Raw genomic sequence first — 22351 nt, forward strand, 5'->3', positions numbered from 1 at the left:
CTAATATCGCAAGAGGCTATTCATCCAGGGGAACTCCAACAAAACAAAATGAATTAGTCCTGTTGATCTGATTCATCAGCTGCCACATGGAAGGTTTTGGAGCATGGAAAGAAATGTGTTTCTACTGCTTAAACAAAATTATTTAACCCTTCAGCAAGAACTGAAAAATGACCCTTCGTTCCTTTTGTTTTTCAGTATTAATTTCTTTTCTTGCTTTTGCTGAACTTGCAGAAAAGATCACACCCATTAATAAACAACCTTTACATTAAAAGTCTCGCTTTTCACATTTAACCCTAATGGTTTAATTTCTCTTCCTTAGGGGGCTCGAGTACAAGCTGATTATATCCCTCTCTTGAATTCCCTTGCCATGTATGGCTGGCAGCTGACTTGTGTGCTCCCCACGCCGGTTGTAAAGACAAACAGGTACTGCAAAAGGGTGACCTTTTTCTTAATTACGAGAATTTCGTTATATAAATTATATTTGTGTTATTATCATTTCTCTGTGTGCATTTTGGCAGCCTGTGACTCTAGGAATCTTGATAGAGGAGCATTGTCCAATTCTGTGCTTTCCAAATGTGCTGGACTACAACTCTCATCATCCCTGGCCATCATGGTCATTAGCGCATTTCGTGCTAATTTAAAACAAATAAGTTATTCAAGAACTTGGGATCAATTCTCTTAAATGTAAAGGAAGATATATTCAACAATTGAGTCCTCCCATTCATTTGATGGAAAGAACTGGTCACCTTTCCAGACTATGTCTGGGACCTCTCCTTTATTCATTCATGGCAATTATGACATTGATATATTGCCTCTCAACTCGCCAGGACCCCTGAAATGAGTCACAATAGATGAAAGCAGTTTAAAAAACTTTAAATGAATACCGAAAAATCAATTAAAACAGTCAAGGCTTCCCTTTGCAAATAGATTTAGCAACAACTTTAAAAACAGCAGTTGGACTCCTGTTGGAGCAGTGGCTCTCAGTGTTCCTAATGCTACGACCCCTTAATACAGTTCCTCATGTTGTGGTGACTCCCAACCATAAAATTATTTTTGTTGCTACTTCATAAGTGTAATTTTGCTACTGTTATGAATAGTAATGTAAATATCTGATATGCAGGATGTATTTTCATTCACTGAATGAAATTTGGCACAAATATCTGGTGGGGTTGGGTGGGGAATGATACTGTCTTTTGGGAGTTGTAGTTGCTGGGATAGTTAACCTAGAATCAAAGAACATTCTGAACTCTACCAATGATGGAATTGAACCAAACTTGGCACACAGAACTCCCATGACAAGTATTTTCTGTTGGTCATGGTGGTTCTGTGTTGGGAAGTTTGGCTCAATTCTGTCATTGTTGGGGTTCAGAATGCTCTTTGATTGTAGGTGAACTATAAATCCCAGCAACTACAATTCCCAAATATCAAGGTCTATTTTCCCCAAACTCCACCAGTGTTCACATTTGGGCATATTGAGTATTTGTGCCAAATTTGGTCTAAATCTATCATTGTTTGAGTCCACAGCGCTCTCTGGATGTCGGTGAACTACAAGTTCAAAACTCAAGGTCAATGCCCACCAAACCCTTTCAGTATTTTCTGTGTTTTCTGATGGTCTTTGGCAACCCCTCTGACACCCCCTCACTATCCCCTCCAGGGGTCCCGACCCCTTGGTTGAGAAACGCTGTGTTGGAGACTTGCTTCTTTGTAAGAAGGCTTCCATATGTGGAATTAGAATTAGGCAGTTGCGTAATAGTCATATTAAACAATAGGGCTCATTTTACATTACTACATAGTAGAGCCAGGAAAGTGCCCAAAAAACCTTGATAGTTGATGTGCAGTGAGATTGATCTGGGCAATGCATCGGTCCTGATGAGCTTTGGGCATCAATTCTCCTTTCCCATCTTCACAATTCAGTGAACTGTTTTCTTATCACGTCTGTGATGTAGCAAACTATACTTAATGTTACGTAACATAACAGATCATATAGACTTCTAAATACAGTTATTGGAAGAGCTGGAACAGACATCCAAAGACCAACCAAATTAACAAAGTTTTCAGTGCCTGTTGGAAACTCAAAAGAGATGAAGCCAGCTTGACTTCCTTTGGGTGGGTCCACAATCATGATGCTGCTTCAGAGAAAGCCCTGCTACATGTACCCACCATCCTGGTCTCATAGTTCTACTGATGATCTTAGATTTCAGGACAGCCAATATGGGAAGAGGCAGTCTTTCAGATCTCCAGGCCCCAAGGCATCGTGTATTTTAATGCCTCTTCTTTCCACCTCCATTCACAGCCCTGTGTGTTATCAACGGGAAATTGCGGGAGAAGTTAATATTCAGGAGGAAAATTAATGGAGGGGGAAATTAGTTTTCCACTTATATTTCATGTCCTAGGACTACTTAAATAATGAGACGAATAGCGTTAATACCTTGTGGTGCAGGAAAAGCAATGGAGGGCTGGCTATTCTTACATTAGGACATAAAACCTTTCAGGGTTGTACTTGCATCAAGACATAAAACCTTTCTGCATCCATCTTATCCAGTGTCTACCTCCTCCTGATTTCCTTAAGTTTGAAAATGAGGGCCTTTCTGTTTTCTCTCCCCAGGATCTCTTTGGAGGTTCCACCTAGCTATCTATTGGCCTTTGTTCCTCAAGAACTAAGCCCATGATTGAAATTATATCTTATACCAGGCATTACTAATTGTACCGAGTGGCAGGGACTAGTTTTTGCCATTATGCTCTTGTAACTTGCCACTGGCATACATTTTGCAGTCATCCTTGTTGCTATTGTTTATTTGTTTAGTCGCTTCCGACTCTTCATGACCTCATGGACCAGCCCACACCAGAGCTCCCTGTCGGCCATCACCACCCCCAGCTCCTTCAGACTCAAGCCAGTCACTTCAAGGATGCCATCCATCCATCTTGCCCTTGGTCAGCCCCTCTTCCCTTTTCCTTCCATTTTCCCCAGCATCATTGTCTTCTCTAAGCATTCCTGTCTTCTCAGGATATGGCCAAAGTACTTCATCTTTGCATCTAATATCTTCCCTCTAATGAGCAGACGGGCTTTATTTCCTGAAGTATGAACTGGTTGGATCTTCTCATGGTCCCAGGCACTCTCTGAATTTTCCTCCAGCACCACAGTTCAAAAGCATCTATCTTCCTTCACTCAGCCTTCCTTATGATCCAGCTCTCACATCCATAGGTTACTATGGGGAATACCATTGTTTTAACTATGCGGATACTCGTTGCCAGTGTGAGGTCTCTACTCTTCACTATCTTATCGATATTGGTCATTGCTCTCCTCCCAAGAAGTAAACGTCTTTTGATTTCCTGGCTTCAGTCTGCGTCTGCAGTAATCTTTGTACCTAGAAATACAAAGTCTGTCACTGCCTCCATGTTTTCTCCCTCTATTTCCCAGTTGTCAATCAGTCCGGTTGCAAGAATCTTGGTTTCTTTGATGTTTAACTGCAACCCAGCTTTTGCACTTTCTTCTTTCACCTTGATTAGAAGGCTCCTCAGCTCCTCCTCGGCCTCGGCCATCAAAGTGGTATCATCTGCATATTTAAGGTAGTTAATGTTTCTTCCAGCAATTTTAACCCCAGCCTTGTATTCATCAAGCCCGCACATAGTATGGTGTGTTCTACATACAAGTTGAATAGGTTGAGTGAGAGTATACAACCCTGCTGTATGCCTTTCCCAATCTTGAACCAGTCTGTTGTTCCATGGTCAGTTCTTACTGTTGCTACTTGGTCATTATACAGATTCCTCAGGAGACAGACAAGTTGGCTTGATATGCCCATACCACCAAGAACTTGCCACAATTTATTATGATCCACAGTCAAAGGCTTTAGAATAGTCAATAAAACAGAAATAGATGTTTTTCTGAAACTCTCTGCCTTTCTCCATTATCCAACGGATACTGGCAATTTGGTGTCTCATTTCTCTGCCTTTTCTAAAGCCAGCTTGTACATCTGGCAACTCTCTCTATATGTATTGCTGGATTCTTCCTTGCAGGATCTTGAGCATTACCTTACTGGCATGAGAAATAAGGGCCACTGTATGAAAGTTTGAGCATTCTTTAGCATTTCCCTTTTTCGGTATGGGGATATAAATCATCCTGGAAGTGACATAATGTTCCCCTTTGCTATAAAAATTTACTAGTTGTGTTGGATGAGAAGATTGGGGTTATTGATGGGGAAATCACATATTTTTGCCACTTTGTTGTTTACTTTTGGGGTCATTTAAAAATGCAGTTTGGTGGCTTTGGGGTCTCCTGGGGAAATAGAGGGCAGCAAAATGGCGACTGGATGTCAAAATCAGCATGTGAGCTTTTCTATATCATCCTCCACGTGCCTAACTAAAGTATGGTTGGAGCAAGGAGTTCTCTAAAGTTGCTTCCCGCAGTATAGAGGTCCACCTATCATGCAGATTTATGAAGTCCTTATCCTTGGGCTCCAAAACATCTTGGCAATCAGATATGTTAACCACTGCCGCTCCTCTGAATTGCATCCAAATAGCTGGAAAAAGAGACTTTTGGATAGCTGTATGTTCTAACTATGAATCCCATTGCTCTTAGTGTGGGAAAGGATAACTTGTGTATTCAGTTAAGTATATTTTTCAAAATTGCTTTGAAGGTGTGATCATGAGACGCATCATAGATATTAAGCTATGTTGTGGATATATGGAACTCATTTACAGGCTGTGATTGTGTTTTTCTTTTCTCAAAACAGTGATGGGAATTTATCCACTAAGCAGATTGTCTTTCTTCAGAGACCCTTCTTGCCCCAGAAAACCAAGAAGAAACAACCTAAGGTATATGGCCTTGAATTGCTCTCTGTGTTTGTCTTGGCAAAGCTTTCATAGTCTAATTGATTTTCCACATCAGTAGAAACGGCTTGTTTAACATTGCTGCGGTTTAAAAGATTTGCTGAACACTTGCTGAACTATGACTTGAGCTGTTAAACTGAAGAAAAGTACTCAGAAATACAAAAGAAGGTGAGAAGACCCCCGCCTTCCTCTCTCCATTTTAGTGAGGGAACTGTTTGATTTTTAGTAAACGTTCTCTGCTTTCTCCCTTGTATCCCCATGTACACCTTTTCTCACCTTGCAAAATGAAAAAAATCTAAATTTTAGCTATGCCGATAAGTTTCCGGTACCAATTCAAGGTTTAGCTTATTACCTATAAAGCCCTAAATGGTTCAGGTCCAGCCCATCTTTGCTATCACACCTTTCCGTATGAACCTGCAAAGCTCTAAGATCTTCTGGAGAGACCCTTCTCTCACTCCCACCTCTATCACAAGCGAGGTTGGTGGGGACGAGGGAGAGGGCCTTCTCAGTGGTGCCCCCCCCCCCCCGGCTCTGGAACTCTCTCCACAGGGAGATCAGATTAGGACCCACCATGTCCACCTTCCGTAAAGACCTCAAAACATGGATGTTCCAATGTGCTTTTGATTAATCAGTTCAATAGATAATTTTGTCCCCTCTAGCCATAACTTAACTCTGGCTCTTCCACTTTACTGCTTTCCCTGACCTATAATTCTATTACTGTAACTGACGTGGCCCTCCTAGCCCAAACTTATCATCTGGCTCCTGCACTTTTCTATCAGCCCAGTCCTTGCAAGTATATTGCACAAGTCCTGCCTCGCCCATGAGCTTAGTATATGGCCATTATGTTAGGTTATTAGTTGTTGTTGTTGGTTATGTTTTTAGAATGTTTTGTATTTGTAATTTTTACTGTGTTATATTTTAATCTTGGTTTGACTGGGTTTGTCCCCATGTAAGCCCCCCTTAGTCGCTTTGGGGAGATGGTGGCAGGATACAAAAATAAAGTTGTTGTGGTTGTTGTTATTATTAAAGGAGCCCCCGGTGGTGCAATGAGTTAAATTGCTGAGCTGCTGAAATTGCTGGTCAAAAGGTTGCAGGTTCATATCTGGGGAGCGGAGTGAGCTCCTGCAGTTAGCCCTAGATTCTCCCAACTTAGCAGTTTGAAAACATGCAAATGTGAGGAGACCAATAGGTACCACTCCGGTGGGAAGGTTATGGCGCTCCATGTAGTCATGCAAGCCACAGGACCTTGGAGATGTTACAGACAACACCGGCTCTTTGGCTTAGAAATTGAGATGAGCACCAATCCCTAGTCAGACACGACTGGACTTAATGTCAGGGGAAAACCTTTACCTTTTGCCTATTATTATTATTATTATTATTATTATTATTACTATTACTTTGTATGTAGCTTTTGGGTGATTCAGTTGCTCTCTTCTTTTGGCATCTAAACTTATTTTGTAGCCCTATCCTACTTTTAACAGTCTCGTTCTGTTTGTGACTTGCAGTACAAAAAGAAGAAAAATAACATCAAATGTAACATCCGTAACCACACAGGTGTTACTCAGCATGCAGTTGTAGTGCGTGGCGGTGGTCTCATTTGGTGTGCATGTTGGTCTTTGTAGCATCTGTTTTCTCATTATTAAATGCGAATGGGGTGACTATTTCGAAGATGTTTAAAGAATAGAGTAAAAGATGGCTTGGCGGTATTCCTTCTGCACCGCTATTATAATACATTTTGAGATAAACGAGAGGACGCTGTCTTGATAAAACTCTAATGGTGAGATGGAAGATCTGATCTGTGACCTGGTGAAGGCGGTGTCAGCATTTCTACCTGATGAAATGAAAGATGGTGTGATCAGGAATGAAGCAGACAAATTATCTGCATTTAATAGGGGTGCCATCAAATGACCCAAGTTGCATAGACTATGCAGGAAGCATAGTTCTTGTCAGGCTTATTGTCACACAGCAACCTCCTTGCAGCTTCTTTGCTTTTGAAGTGCTGCGCCCTGTTCTTCAGAAAACTACTGGAATGTTCTGCATATTAAAATAGTTTTTAAGAGTTGCTTGAAACTGCATGGTGGCTTTTTAAAAATAGTGTACATACCATACTTTTCAAGCACCTGTCTACATAACTGGCAAGAAATCTTCACATAAGGATCAATTTCCCATAGCAGTGCTTTGTATTTCCATACCTGCTTCAGCCGAATTTTTGTTTAAATTCAACATTGCACTCTCAGTAGTAAAAACTGTTTTTTCAAGAGACTCTTAAGGACGGAAACAAGGCCATGATACTGTAAGAGAAAAGTGTCTCATGTGGTGTGTTTCCATTATTATCTGTGGACACAGGGAACTGCATTGGGTCCTGAATGGTTCCACTGATTTATGAAAAGCGGCCATGATCCTGACTTATCAGATGGAGCCGATGATGCCATGGTTGGTTTTACCAACTGGGAGAGCACTCCAATTTACATGCCCCAGAAACATGAATCCTAAAAATTATAAGCTTGTAGACCTGGCTTATGCCTAAATACTCTAAAAGCACCAGATCCCATCTGCTCTTGGAAGCCCTGATTATTATCTGGATGGATGACAATGAATACCTGGTGATATAAGCTATAGGTAAAGGTAAAGGTTTTCCTCTGACATTAAGTCCAGTTGTGTCCGACTCTGGGAGGTGGTGCTCATCTCCATTTCTAAGCCAAAGAGCTGGCGTTGCCTGTAGACACCTCCAAGATCATGTGGGCAGCATGACTGCATGGAGTGCCATTACCTTCTCACCGGAGCAGTAACTATTGATCTCACATTTACATGTTTTCGAACAGCTATGTTAGCAGAAGCTGGGACTAATAGTGGGAGCTCACCCTGCTCCCCGGATTCGAACCTGCGAATCAGCAAGTTTAGCAGCTCAGTGGTTTAACCCACTGCACCATTGGGGGCTCCTTAAGCTATAGTTCAAAGGAAAAAAACTGGCAAAACTACCACTGAGAAAATCCTATGAATCCTATAGGGTTGCCATTAGTCAGCACACACAGTCACACAAACCTGACTCACAATCTCAAACATACTGCACAGGATACCAACTGAATTGTTTTACATATATTCATCAAAATTTCAGTTGAACCTAACATTTTCTGGTTCACATAATAGAATGGAAAAACTACAGTTGGTACTGCATACACTTTTTCTGCCAAAAGAACTAACCAAAAGGTACTGCCTTAAGAAGATTAGTTTTTAACAAGACACTTAGCTTATAACTATAGAAAAGCTAACAAGCAGGCTACTGTCCATGTCCCCTAAAAATGCTTGTTTAATTTTTTTTTTAAAAACCCTCTGAAAACTGGTCTTATCACATGTGTAGAAAAATTAACCTTCAGTATGGAACTTAAAACGAATTCTGCTTAAATATTGCCTCTCCCACTTCCTTTGCAGTTTCACTGGAGGTTCTCCAAGGAGGACAGGCGCCGCAAGCAAGCCAAGAAATCCCAGAAGGCAAGACTAAGTGCCAGAGAGCAGCAGCCGACAGAAGAAATCCAAGAGTCCGAAATCATAGAAAACATTAGGAATTCAGAGACACGGTTCTCCAGAACTGGTAGTGGTTTGCATTTTCCAGTAATCTCCGATCAACAGTCGGCTGGTGCCGAAGATAGAAGAACCGAAGGCCTTGGCTGCAGAGATGTGCCTGATTACAACAATCAAATGGCTGTAGAAACATGGGATGCTGGTCATGATGTTGACCAAGATCCAAATGCTTTGTGTTTGGATCAGAGAGGCTTCCAGGAAGACTGTGATGACCAAATGTCCCAAGAACCCTGTGTGGCAGAAAGCAGTTGTTGGGACTATGGGTCAGAGCCGATAGAATCCAGTTTTGAGCCTGATTGTCAGTTTGACTGAGGAAGGCAATGTTTTGCCAAAGTAAAGAACTCACTTTGATGGATTAGTGTTGAACAGGAGTGCATAAAAACTTAATTTGACACCATTGGGTTTCCACAGGTACACAGTAGAAATGTTACTTTTAATTGTACTGTTAATTGTCCAACTTGGCAAAGTATGCAAACTTTTTCAGGCATTTCCTGCTGTTCAAGAAAACCCATGGATGTTTCAGTTGTGTTGAACTGCTCTTGAAACCAAACAACAAAAATAGTATGTCCTGTATTTAATTTTTTTAAAATCAAAACTTAATTCGTGTGTGCCATATTTTTACGTAGTTTGTCACATGGAATTCGGGATAAAAGGAGAAGCTTTTGAGGCATTGTTTTGATGTATCTTAAACACATCTATTTGCCTTGCCTTTGGAACTACTAATCTCCTGCGAAAATTCTGAAGCAATAACGAAGCCATGTGTTTTGTCTGAGAAACCGCTAGTGGCAGAAATGAAGCAATGATTTTTTCTAAAGGCTTAAGAATCTAATTCCTACTCAGTGTATCCAATTACCATGTAGGTTACTAATAAAGATCTCACATATACCATGATCATAAAATAAAAAAGCATGTAAAAAGATCTGGTTATTTTATATATATCTTTGCAAAGAATTAGATGCTTGCCACCTGCTTCTATTGCACTCCAAGCAAGTAACACTTTGCTGAGAATATTCCATATGGAAATAATATTTGCAGATATTGAGTGAGAGGAAGCTTCTATGGTTTTGATGGAGAAACTGATAAGCAAAACAACATTTCCTCTGGTGATATTACATAATATATACAATTGCTTTCTCATATTTTCAGATGTCTTCATTTTTACAATTAAATTTGAGTTATTTGAATTTTGAAATATACTCAAATTCTGATTTTTCATTTATGTGTTGTACTTTTATCACCGAGTAAACTCAACTGGGTCCACATTTGGACAATATTTAGAACTTGTTAATGTTTTGAAAATGCCTTCTGTTCTTGCACAAATTGAAACTTGGGAGCCTATAAACACTAAGGCTCCTTTTCCCTATTGGCTGATATATGTTTGGCAGTTCCCATTAGCTTCTCTGTAAAGTATTTTGACTCAATAAAACATGGTCTCTAGGTACACATCCTGCATACTTAAGCTATTTCAAACTGTCAGTTTCATCTGCAAGGAGCTGCAATTTCAAGAATGCTTTAGAACAAAACTGTAGCACTTCAAATGGCTGCATAAAATATAATGGAAGGGTAGTTTAAATCATTTCATTCTACACACATGCACAACGCAATGTAATATTTTTTCCCCTGGTAATCGAAGAATATTTACTTTGGCTTGAGCAACTTAGCTGAATATTCAGAAAATAGCACTGTAAATAACTTTAATTACTTGTGGAATTTTATAAAGGAATGTCTGACCCTGAAGCAACCATGAAATATCCATGCCCTAATATTTTGTTTAATTGCTTCATAAATACAAGTAACTGTGTCTGTTTTGTACAAGTCAGTAAAAATATGCAACACAAACCAGTTTAGATGTCTTCAAAAGAAGTGAATATTTTCTTTTCTGTACCTTCTCATCATTGTTTGTGTAGTCTTTTTTTATACAGGACTAGAGAGCTTAATTCTTCTGAAATACACTTAAACATTTTTGGCAGGATATATAGTACACACCTTTGTGTCAGTACTTGTACTTGAAGGCATGCTGGATTCAGAAGAGGGCTCTTAGCACAGGGATTTCTTAAACTTCTTCCACTTTTGTCCGAGAAATTTTTACACAACCCATTATATAAGTATATAAAATAAGTGTGCAAATCTAAATTTTACTGATAATAAATCAATATTTGCAAGGCTTGCTAAACAATCTGATTTTCCTTTTTATTAAATACAACAGAAACATTTTCTTCAAAGTCGAATGTAAACACTGCAGGTTGTTGCTAACAAATTTGTGTAAGTGTCTATAACAACCTCTAGGTAGTTAAACTAAAGGTAAAAGTTTCCCCTGACATTAAATCTAGACATGTCTGACTCTGGTGATTGGTGTTGATCTCCATATCTAAGCTGAAGAGCCAGCGTTGTCCATAGACATCTCCAAAGCCATGTGGCCAGCATGACTGCATGGAGCGCCGTTACCTTCCCGCCATAGCTGTACCTTTTGATCTACTCACATTTGCATGTTTTCAAACTGCTAGGTTGGCAGAAGCTGGGGCAACAGTGGGAACTCATCCCACTCCCTGGATTCGAACCACCGACCTTTTACTGTTGCCAATTTTTTGATATTCTAATTTTCTCTGACAGGACTCCATTTCAGGTTGAAACCTATAGTTTAAGAAGTGGTGTCTTACCATACCTCCCTTCCCTTTTACAGAAACAGCCTGATAAAAAAGTCTCCACATTGGCAGAAAAGGACTCCTAGCTCATGTTTATCTTCTCACCCATCGAGGAGAACTGCATATCTCATGGCACATAGCACAGCATCCCATGGTTCATTGGATTGAACCCTATACAACAATTCTCCATTTCAAACATGATAGAAAGCAGTCTTTTAAACCGGTCAAGGTCAAGACTTCAGAGGGAGAATATGAAAGAGGAAGGAAGGATTGTTTGACCCAAGCATTTGCTCCTGGCTTATGGAGACACATTCTGGCTGAAAAGGCCTTTGTATCAGAGGTTAATGTATGTTATGAAGACTGGTTGTGTAATTTACTTATAAAAAGAGGAAACAGATGAAGTTGCCTGATGCTGAGTCTTTAATATGCCTGCTATTATTTGTCCTAACAGCTTAAGTAAAATTATGGGAGGAATGGAGAGTGTTAAGAGTAGCGTGTGAAGATTTCAGCATTTTACTAGGACTCCAGGAGGCAAGGGTTTGAATCTTTGCTCAGTCACACAAACTGAAGAAATGACCTTGGGCAAGTTGCACTCCCTGACTTAGCAGAAGGCTTACCTCCTTTGAATATATCTCGCCAAGAAAGCCTTATGATAAACAGTAGAGGTTTCCCTTTGGCATTAAGTCTAGTCGTGTCTGACTCTGGGGAGTGGTGCTCATCTCCATTTCTAAGCGAAGAGCCGGTGTTGTCCATAGACCTGCATGGAGCACTGTTACCTTCCCATCGAAATAGTATCTATTGATCTACTCACATATGCATGTTTTTTAACTGCTAGGTTGGCAGAAGCTGGGACTAACAGTGAGCGCTCACCCCACTCCCTGAATTCGAACTGCTGACTTTTCAGTTAGAAAGTTCAGCTCAGTGGTTTAACCTGCTGCAGGGGCTCAGCCTTATGATAGGGCCACTGTAACTTGGAGTTGACTTGAAGGTACATAAGAAATGTCTTGGAGTCTCCAGCAGATTTTATTCTTTTCTTTTTTTAAGCTCCTTGGTGTAACTCAGTGCCATTGAGCAGTCTCTTCTTAAAAGGAGCCAAGAACAAAGATTTTATTTGCAAGATATATTCAAAGGAGGTTTGCAATAGCCTTCTGCTAAGTCAGAGTGCAACTTGCCTGAGGTCATTTATTTAGTTTGTGTGACTGAGCAAGGATTCAAACCTTTGCCTCCTGGAGTCCTGGTAAAATGCTGAAATCTTCACATACTACACTAACACTCTCAATTCCCCCCACAATTTTACTTAAGTTATTAAGACAAATAGCAAGCATATTAAAGACTCAGCATCAGGCAACATCATGTTTCCCCTTTTACACATAAATGACACAACCAGTCCTGATAATATACTTTAACCTCTGATACAATGGCCTTTTCAGTCAGAATATATATGTCACTATATATGACAATTATAGGTAAGCTTCAATAGACTCAGTGCTGCCTTTGAGCAAATGTGTATATGATTATAGTGTAAAAAATCACTGCATTCTGTTATGAAGTTTTCTTACAGAATACACGAATCTTTTATTACAAGGGATGGTACTTTTAAAACTTTATGAGAAACATACTCTTCCCCCTTCTTTTTGGCAACTTGCTACCAAGACAGATGCACACCATCCATGCTGGGACCATATTGACAGCAATACCTCAAAACACTCACTCTGAGTTAGATGAATAAATAGCATGAGGTTACTTCAATCACCAGAAATCTTCAATGGGACACTTGGGAGGAGGCACAAAAGCATCCGCTGTTTTCATCTTTGGGAACAGGAGTTTCTACTTCAGTGAGGATCTTTGTCAGGTTTTTTTTTTAAAAAAATCAAAGTTGATTTTGATAGAAATGCCTGTGTGTGTGTGTGTGTGTGTATTAATGAAGCACCTTGTTTAGGTTTCTGCTTTAGGATAAATGAGCAGGCACAATACTAGCTTGCATAAATAATCATGCATCCAGTACCATTAAGGAGGTTTCACATCAAATGAATTATAAACGTCTCTGAAGTTTCCTTTTTTTTAAAAAAAATGCCATTACAAATAAGACGTATTAAGGAATTCTTAAAGGCTAATAAGTAAATCATCAATGTAAAAATTAGCTAGTTAGTAAGGAGCCTGGAGAATAAAATACAGGGCTGCAATTGGATGAGGATAGTTCTACTTTCTTCAGAGGAAGTAGTTCAGTTGAAATGAGGATTTCAACACCTTGTTTGAAGTACTCACGTTATTATAAGTTCTACTGATTATAGAAGGGCTGAAATCCACAAGATAAGGATTCCTTTCTAAATTAATACACTTTGAATCCTGGGCCTGTTCAAGGGGTTCCTTGCCGTTACAATTTGCAGCACTGTAGGTGTGTGCAACATCCTACAATTAAAAAAAAGACATGTCTGTCAGGAGAAGACAACAGAACAACAGGAGACAGAATATGGAGGGAGGGATCAAGACTGCAGCAAAAAGCCTGGGGACTTCTAGATGTGTATTTGCTGACATTGTGGAAGAAAACAGGGCAACACATTAATTCCTGCATTCACAATTGCACTCCCTGTACCCTAAAAGGGCCACCCATCATTCTTCATCTTCTTTCAACTGTTTAAAAATCATAGGTAAAGGCAAAAGTTGCATTCAAAAGCTGCTACAGAACACTGGTTTCTAGTTCCACTTGAGGCCCGACACTGCTACTGTCACAGATAATCTGCCTTTTCGAGAAGATTAATTCCCTCCGGCTCAGAGAATTTAAAAAGATCAGAATTGGCATTTCAAAGAAAAAAGGCATCCTCAATATTTATGCAAGTTGACAAGAGCTCCACTCCCTGTGTGCTCTGCAGTGAGCCAAGCAATCCCTTCACTCAAAGAAGGGGGCTGACACACTGACTCCGTTGAATCGCAGGGAGCTAATGCTGTCGGAATAAATTCTCCCTGCATAGATTGCCTAGGAGCGGAAAGTAGACACTCCTGTTTAAGGCTGCCATTGACGCCAGAATTGTAGAATGTGTAAGCAAAAAGGAGCTCTGTTACTAGCTTTTAATTCATCTGAAGCAACTCAGATTGCCCCATTTCTATTCTTATTAGGTTTTGATTTGAGCTGATGAGCTCTTCTCCTTCCATACTGTTCAACCAAGTCTAGTAGAATATATTACCACCATTCAATGAATTATCCACAAATGTTCAAAGAGATGGGTGACCTTAAAAAGATGCAACACTACTTTGATACTAAGCCTTAAGCCTGTTTTCTGAACCCTACCAAATGTACATGGCCTCTAGTTAGGAAGCCATTCTACTGTGAATCTATACCATTCTATATACCATTCACCCAGAAGGCCTGTTTACATGGAGACTGAAAAAGTAATTCAGAAAATCAAGGATCTTTGTATTGTTGAAGGCTTTCATGACCGGAATCACTGGGTTGTTGTGTGTTTTCTGGGCTGTATGGCCATGTTCCAGAAGCATTCTCTCCTGACCTTTCACCTGCACCTAGACAGGCATCCTCAGAGGTTGTGAGGTCTGTTGGAAACAAAAAAAACTCTAAAATCATAACAGTAAATAAAGAACACTCAAAAATGGGAATTCCAGACAAGAAACAATCAGAGCCAACTAATCACCTCCCAGCAAAAGATTTAGCTAGGCAGTAAGAAGCCAGACCTTGAAAACTGCTAGGCCATTAAATGCTAAGCAAGGCGACCATTTGCTGCATTCACACCTACCTCAAAATGACAAGAGTTCTTTCTCCCACCCTGGACATTCCACAAATATATAAACTCGATTTTCCTAGTTTCCAACAGGCCTCACAACCTCTGAAGATGCTTGCCATAGATGCAGGTGAAACGTCAAGAGAGGATGCTTCTGGAACATAGCTATATAGGCCAGAAACACACAACAACTCAGGATCTTCCTTGCATGAAAAATCGTCAGCTGCATTGCTTTTTGTGACAAAGGCTACAGTGGAAGAGGATGGGATGAAGGGCTGAACTGAAACAAATGGCTAAGTAATTAGTGTTGCTGGCACAATCCAGCACTCTTTTCTAAAGTTACCAACCAGAAAAAAAATCTAGAAACGTGCATAAGCAAGATTCGAAAGCAACTACCTTATCCTGTTGTTTCCCCAAATATTAACCTCGGATTTGATGGCTGCCATCACAATCACAATTAATAGGTTTTCTCAGGAAATATCAATCTGGAGCCCCCGGTGGCACAGTGGGTTAAACACCTGTGCCGGCAGGACTGAAGACAGGTTGCAGGTTCGAATCTGGGGAGAGGCAGATGAGCTCCCTCTATCAGCTCCAGCTCCTCATGCGGGGACATGAGAGAAGCCTCCCACAAGGATGATAAAACATCAAATAATCCGGGCGTCCCCTGAGCAACGTCCTTGCAGATGGCCAATTCTCTCACACCAGAAGCGACTTGCAGTTTCTCAGGTCGCTCCTGACATGACAAAAAAACAAAACAAAACTATATCCCTGATTTTTTTTAAATGTGCAGGGATAGCTGTGTTTGACATGCAGCAATAATACCACTAAGTACAAAACCCACAAGCAATTACACCCCTTTTGGGGGCCATCTCCAAAGTTTGAAATACATTCTGCAACTGTCTTTTAATGGATTTGTCTCTATTTCTCATGGGGCCAATAAGGAGGTGACCTCTGCCTGCAGTGAAATCCCTGAATACCATCATAACTAAGAACATCTCACACAGAATGTAGGTCTGTGACTCTAAAATTATCACAACATTTCTTCTGTATGATTCTTAATTTTGCTTGGTGAAGAACCCAATTAAGCTTGAAATGCTTACATGATGCTATTTTATGCTTTGGAGTTGGCCCAAAAAGGATATCACGGCTCGCGGATTTTGCATTTTATTTTATTCCACCAATTTGTCTTAATTCAGCAGTTCAAGGCCACCAAGTGATCATCCAAACTCGTGACAGTGAATTATGTAACAGAGGGAAGTTAAAGCATTAGGCCGCAGCAAACGGAATTCCTGTAACAACATTTCCTTCCCTTTTTCCCACAAAACTGAACATGACAACTGATAGAAGTTAACTTCCTTGCCAAGTGAAAAAAATAACATGGTCCTATATTAGCAGACTAAGGTTAATAAAAAAATCATAAAGTTTAATTAGGCATATATTTAAGCATTAGTTTATTTAGTACCTTTTGGTGGCCTCAATATAGTTTTCTTAATTAATTACTAATAATGAATATAAAATAATATAGCAGTTTTGTTTACCTTTTCTAGATGCATCCAATGCCATAAAGGATATGTTAGCACAACAGTTTGTAGCCTAGTGCTCTCCTGGTGTGGGACTACAAAGGCCACCATCCCAAAAGTAACATTTTCAGAGGTGCTGAGGAAAGTGAGTTGTACCAGCTGCGTTTTCTTAAGTCTGAATCTAATCCGCTGGTTAGGATGGATAGCCACAATTATGCTTGTACAATTTACTGCAACTCTTCTCCACTGTGTAAAGAACAAGTTACACAGGTCTTGTGCCTTCAGTTGGGGTGAACACAGGAGAAACCAACATGTTTATCACCCTATATGAGCTCCCATCTGTCACCTCCAGCTTCCCATGCGGGGACAAGAGAGAAGCTTCCCACAGGATGGTAAAACATCCGGGTGTCCCCTGGGCAACATCCCTGCAGACGGTCAATTCTCTCACACCAGAAGCGACTTGGAGTTTCTCAAGTTGCTTCTGTCACGAAAAAAAAAATCTCCCTATGTACATCATATACTATTGCATTCCTGTCATTTTTGTAAACAAAAATTCAACAAACAAAATAATTAAAGAAATATAATATTTACTTTCGAAAAGTTACAGTTGGGTGAATTACATATAAATGCCTGCCATATATAATGAACTTCATTTATTTTTTCAATATCATTTGACAGAGCCTTAAATAATTTACATAATTTAATACAGAAATTTAATAATCTGCACATATGGAAGTGTTCAGTTTCTGTAAATTCTCACCATTAAACAGAACGTTCACCTACGGAGACTCACACATTATCTTCATTCTGTTCCACGCCAAAAAAACTACCACCACTTTTCAAAGAAAACATTCTTTTGAGCCACACCGAGCTTTTCCAGTAGTTTAACAACAAATTCTATCATTGGGGGAGGGCCACAGATGTACCATAAAGTATCCTGGGAGATGCATTCTTCTAGATCGTTTCCAGATATTCTTCCCTCTAATAGAAAATACAGAGTAAAAAAAAAAATCTCATGAGACTTTAAATAAAAATGTAATTAAATTAATGAAAAAGGGGGGAATACTCATGTTTCAGAATCTAAATCCTTCTCAGATGTTGGGGATATTTTGCTAGAGTTTTCCTGAAATCTTTATTAGATTTACTCTTTTAATCAATTCTTATTGATGGTAACTTCCCATCATCATTCCTGCTGTGTCCCAGAAGTTTTAAATGTGGTAACAGAATAAAAGGTGAAACAAAATCACTTATTTAAGGAAGATGTAGTTGTATGGCAGGGGGGACAAAGAGGAACATAGGTCCTAAACAATATTTAGGAGTCGGAAAAAGAACAAAGAAAGCAATCTAATATATTTGAAAAACAACAACTTTTTGTGTATGATGATTGCAAAACTAATGTACAAGCATGTGAGAGTGAACTCTGACTCACTTCTGAGTAAGCACACAGAGGATTGCCCAGCCCACCACATGATTCCTCTTGAATGCTTTACAGCTTACTATGCATAACAAAACAGGCTCACATAATTAAATTCACTTACATTCTGTTCAACTTATCCCTGAAATCATAGATCACAATGTCATCATGCTTTTATTTACTTTTTTGCATGTATCACAACAATACACACCCTTGATGTAAGGCTGCAGTTTCTCACAGATGGGTAAACTCTGATGGGTAACATGGAAACTGCATGCAATCTTCTCAGGAAAGGCATTTGTCAAGCCAAGGATATGCTTCTGGAATGCGAAGGAGATTTGGTCATGCCACAGGCAAATAAATCAAACCAGATGTGATCTATGCCTACTCCCAGCCCCACAGAAAGAGGATACAGCACATGCAGTACTATCTCCTTAAGAGGAGGATTGTGGAAGTGTCTCTTCCCCCAAAACTAAAACATTATTTCAGATCGAGGTAATGGAGCTCAATGGTCCAAATACGTATTTGAGGGGCAATGACGCATTTCCAACCCCAGGGTTGTGAATGCTTCTCTTCGTTACACAGCTAACATTATGCACAGATGTGGCGGGGAAGAGAGAAAACACATTTCTGTCCTGGCAATGGCAGGGAAAAAAGGAAGATGGAAAAATTCAAATGAATATATTCTCTTACACATCTAAAAGGGCCAAAGCTTCTAGAACAAAACTTCAAATGTGAGAGTAGTAGTAATTGACTAAGACCAGAGGCTGGAAAACCTCTGATATTCTAAATATCTTTCTCTCAAAAAATAACTCTCAAAAAATCCTAATACTATGGCCTACACCAAGGGTGGGCAACTATGGAAGGCAACAAGGAGACTGTAACCCTTAAAAAGTTCTCTACCACACACTCCACAAAAATGTCCTTGAAACACCTTTTAAGAGGGATGAGAAAATTTCTGTCATGTTTTTAGACTTTTTTAAAAAATTAGGGAGCGAACAAAGGTGGCTTTTGTTTCACTTCCTATTTCAAAACAAGGTCTCTCCTGTAAATATAGCATTTCCAATTAGGCCTAGAGAGCCACAAACAAATAGTGAAAACTCCCACCATACCCCCTATAGCGGTGGATCTCAATCTGTGGGAACCCATGTGTTTTGGCCTACAACTTTCAGAAACCCCAGGAGGTTTACCACCTGTTTCTGGGATTTGAAGGCCAAAACATCTGGGGACCCACAGGTTGAGGACCACTGCCATATAGGATATTTGAAGGTGAAAAAATATTTTGAACCTGAGGTCATAAAAGGGTCCTACGGGACTCTGCACACAGTCCATAGGCTACATTGTGCCTATAATAAGGAGTATGGGAGTTAGAATTATAAGGGAGGACAAAGGATTGCCACGCATGATACAAACATGGGCCTTACTAGATGGCTCTTGGATTGGTATATATTACAAATATGGTAGTTTCAACTCAGAATTAACAACTGTTTTAACAAAAGCTAGTGTCTCTGCTCAGACTCTGTTCCCTTCTGTGATGCTGCAATATCCTTGCCTCTAGTCCAAGTGCTCTAATCCCTTTACAACACCTAGGATGAATGCAAATGATTGTATTTATGTTGTTGGGATCATCGAATTGTGCCGACTGTAAACTGCCGTGAGTCACCTTCAGGCTGAGAAAGGCAGTATATAAACACGGTAAATAAATAAATAAATGCTAATTTCATTTTACCTACTCTAAAGAGTAGCTCATGTGTGTTCTTGGCACAGTAGAACAGATTTGTTGTTCCCATCTTGTACCCAGTTTCTTTACTTGCTCGTGCTCTATGCAGGTCTGCGACATGGAGCAGTATAGAAAACAAAGGATTAATCCCAACTCCACCAGCTATAAGCACCAGGTTTGCAGGAGGATCAGCTGGCTGGGGATCAAAGAAGAAGTTGCCTCCAACCCGTAAAGCCACCTCTGAGTCAAGGGTACACTAAGAGAGGAGAAGAAAGCAAAAGGGAATATGGGCATTATTCAAGAGTTGCACACCACACACCAACAACACATAATGAAGACAAAAAAAAAAATAACTGCAGTGTCCCACTAGAAGGTCATTTGTATCCCAGTGGAGAAGAAGAAATTTAGTTAGTCTAATACACACATTCTCCCAAGTTAAGAATTTCATTTGGCAGATTGCTCTGAGCGATAACAGGGTACAGTTACATTCTTCCGCTGATTCCACGATAGAAGCCTAAAACAAAGGAAGTGTGATGTTCAACAGAAGACGCTGGAAGTTCAAGGAAGGGATTATAAGGTCCAGGGAACTCAGCGGCCATTTATTTTTAGAAGAATATACCCAAGAGGATGTTAAGTATGTGGGAAGAAATGAAGTTACAACAGATTTCAATAAGGATAGGCTATCCTAAGTTCTTCTACAAAACTCTTGTATATTATTATCTTTACAGCTGTTGCAGGTAGATGGCAACTACTCTTGTTAGCAATTGCAGTCACAGGAAATGCTGAAGGGACAGAAAAATCCAAGGAAGTCAAATTATGCAGAATGATACAGATCAGAACCATGTGGGTCACCTGTTTAAATATTAGTATGAAGAATGATCTAGTTCACTGCTTCTTAAACTTTGGGTCCCGACCCCAAATAGGGTCTCCTGAGCTCAGTGTTGAGGTTGAGAAAAATTTTACAACAGTAAAAGCTTTCTGAATACAACCTAGTGGCTGTTTTAGCCATTTACATGAAACTGTTGTGCAGTGCACTCTGCAAAGGATGCTTCAGCTGTACTTCATAAAAAGGAAAACCAGCTTGTTTAGCAAGCATTGCAAATGCTGATTTGTTATTAGTAAATCTTATACCTATTTTATATATTTACATACCTGGGGTAATGTAAACATTTTTCAGGCTGATAGGAGTCCCAAGTGGAAAAGTTTAAGAAGCCCTGATCTAGTTAATATAAATAAAAAACTAATTAAAAGGCAAATGGTCCCTCAAATCGTGGCCCTCATGGTGTGTGTGTCGAGAGCAACCATGAGATGGAGGTCTCAAGCTCCTAGATGTTGGGAGGGCCTGGGCAACAGACGTTGGCAGCGAAAGAGGTGGGGGTGGGTGGGTATCAGACCCTGATTGCCCTGGGATGTAGTCTCTTCCAGAGTTGGAGAAGGAGGAGTCTTGTGTTGCTCATCGCCTAAGGAGAGGGGAGGTATGGAGCCCATCTCCTCGATCTCTCTAGCTCCACTTGGAGTAGGAGTAAGTGCCATGTTGGCTTGCTGCCCCAAAGGGTTTGCCATTGGTGGTGTGAGAGTGCCCATCAGGCAGAGGGCAGACAGGTTGCCATTACTGTTTCATTTTTTTAAAAAATAGACTTCTACAGGACTCCGTTATACAACTTGCATTTTAGAAAGTCCTTTCCAAATGAGACAGGATTGCCTTAATATGCCCATAAATATCTATACCAAATATACCAGGCTAAATTTAAGTATTAATTACACAAGAGAACCCACTATATCAATGGACTATACCAGGTTTCCACTGAATCAACAGGCCATATTACAAATATTTGAAAATATCAGAATCAAGAAGTTTCTATCAAATATTTATCCTTACGTAATTTTTCACATTATAATTCTGTAGCAACACCCAGCTGTGGAATTCCCTCTGAAGCAAAACAGGGATGGCTTTATTCCTTTTGAGTTTCTAGCAGGCAATTGAGTCTATATTATTCCTCATGGCCTTTCGTCCTTAAAGTCAGGAATGGCTGTCCTGCTATTTTAAGAGTTTGTGGTTTTTCAAATATTTTAATGCTTCTTTTCACAACTTTGTTTTAATGCTATATTTGTTTCATTTCCAATTTTAAATAAAATTTTATCTGTTGTACAGAATCTCAGGGGCCCCTTGTAGGCTGTAAAGCACATAAATTCTTTAAATAATTAATAAGTGTGCAAGTTAGTATATACTGACTACCTGAAAGTGGCATTTTTGGCATTTTTTCTGTTTAAAACAAGATTGATCATTAGGGTTTTTATTAAAAAGGTGGCATTATAATAGTTTTCCAGTATCTAATATAAAGTTATGGAGAACCAGCATGGTAAAGCGATTTGAATATTGGACTAAGATGATGGAAAACTGGGTTCAAATCCCTGTTCAGTCAAGAAACCCACTGAGTGAGTCACACTCTCTCAGCCTAAGAGGAAAGCCTAGGCAAACTCCAACGAACAAACGTTGCCAAGGAAAAACAATGTGATAGAAATGACTTGAAGACATAATAATATATATATATATACATACAGTACCTTAAAAAAACATGCAAAGCATGTACAATAAGCAAAGCCATTTAGGACAAAAAAAGCACAATATACAGTGGGCCCTTGGTATCTGCTGAGGTTTCGTCCCATACATATAAAAATATGTGGATATTCAAGTTCTATGACAAACAATGAGGTAGTAAAATTGTGTCCTTCATATAAAATGACAAAATCAAGTAATTTTTTTCTTTGAATATTATCTAGCTGTGGTTGGTAGAATTCATGGATGCAGAATCCATAGATACAGAGGGCTAACTTGTGACTAAGCTCTTTATTAAGAGAGTCAGAACTACATACAAAAAATTCCTTTACATAATTTAAGAAAAAACATGCAATAAGAT

The 22351-nt window shown here is 39.6% G+C and overlaps 2 protein-coding genes across 4 annotated transcripts in view; one reads left to right on the forward strand and one right to left on the reverse strand.

Annotated features, from left to right (window-relative positions):
- RFTN1 (raftlin, lipid raft linker 1) overlaps window positions 1-10249 on the forward strand; it is a 135760-nt gene extending 125511 nt beyond the window's left edge. Inside the window, exons 8-10 of the mRNA XM_060781982.2 lie at window positions 320-423; window positions 4731-4812; window positions 8257-10249. Coding sequence (XP_060637965.2) covers window positions 320-423; window positions 4731-4812; window positions 8257-8718 — 648 coding nt within the window. The 3' untranslated portion in view covers window positions 8719-10249. The remainder of the gene's footprint in view (window positions 1-319; window positions 424-4730; window positions 4813-8256) is intronic.
- A 6620-nt stretch (window positions 10250-16869) lies between these two features.
- The window catches only part of OXNAD1 (oxidoreductase NAD binding domain containing 1), a 32929-nt gene continuing 27447 nt past the window's right edge, over window positions 16870-22351 (reverse strand). For all 3 annotated transcript variants that reach the window (XM_060781985.2, XM_060781984.2, XM_060781983.2), the window contains 3 exons: window positions 19447-19689; window positions 17925-18033; window positions 16870-17280 (listed from right to left, as the gene is read on the reverse strand). In XM_060781985.2, the coding sequence (XP_060637968.1) occupies window positions 17126-17280; window positions 17925-18033; window positions 19447-19689 (507 nt within the window). In that variant the 3' untranslated portion in view covers window positions 16870-17125. The remainder of the gene's footprint in view (window positions 17281-17924; window positions 18034-19446; window positions 19690-22351) is intronic.

The sequence above is a fragment of the Anolis sagrei genome, chromosome 6 (assembly GCF_037176765.1).
Source record: "Anolis sagrei isolate rAnoSag1 chromosome 6, rAnoSag1.mat, whole genome shotgun sequence".
Taxonomy (NCBI): Eukaryota; Metazoa; Chordata; class Lepidosauria; order Squamata; family Dactyloidae; genus Anolis; species Anolis sagrei.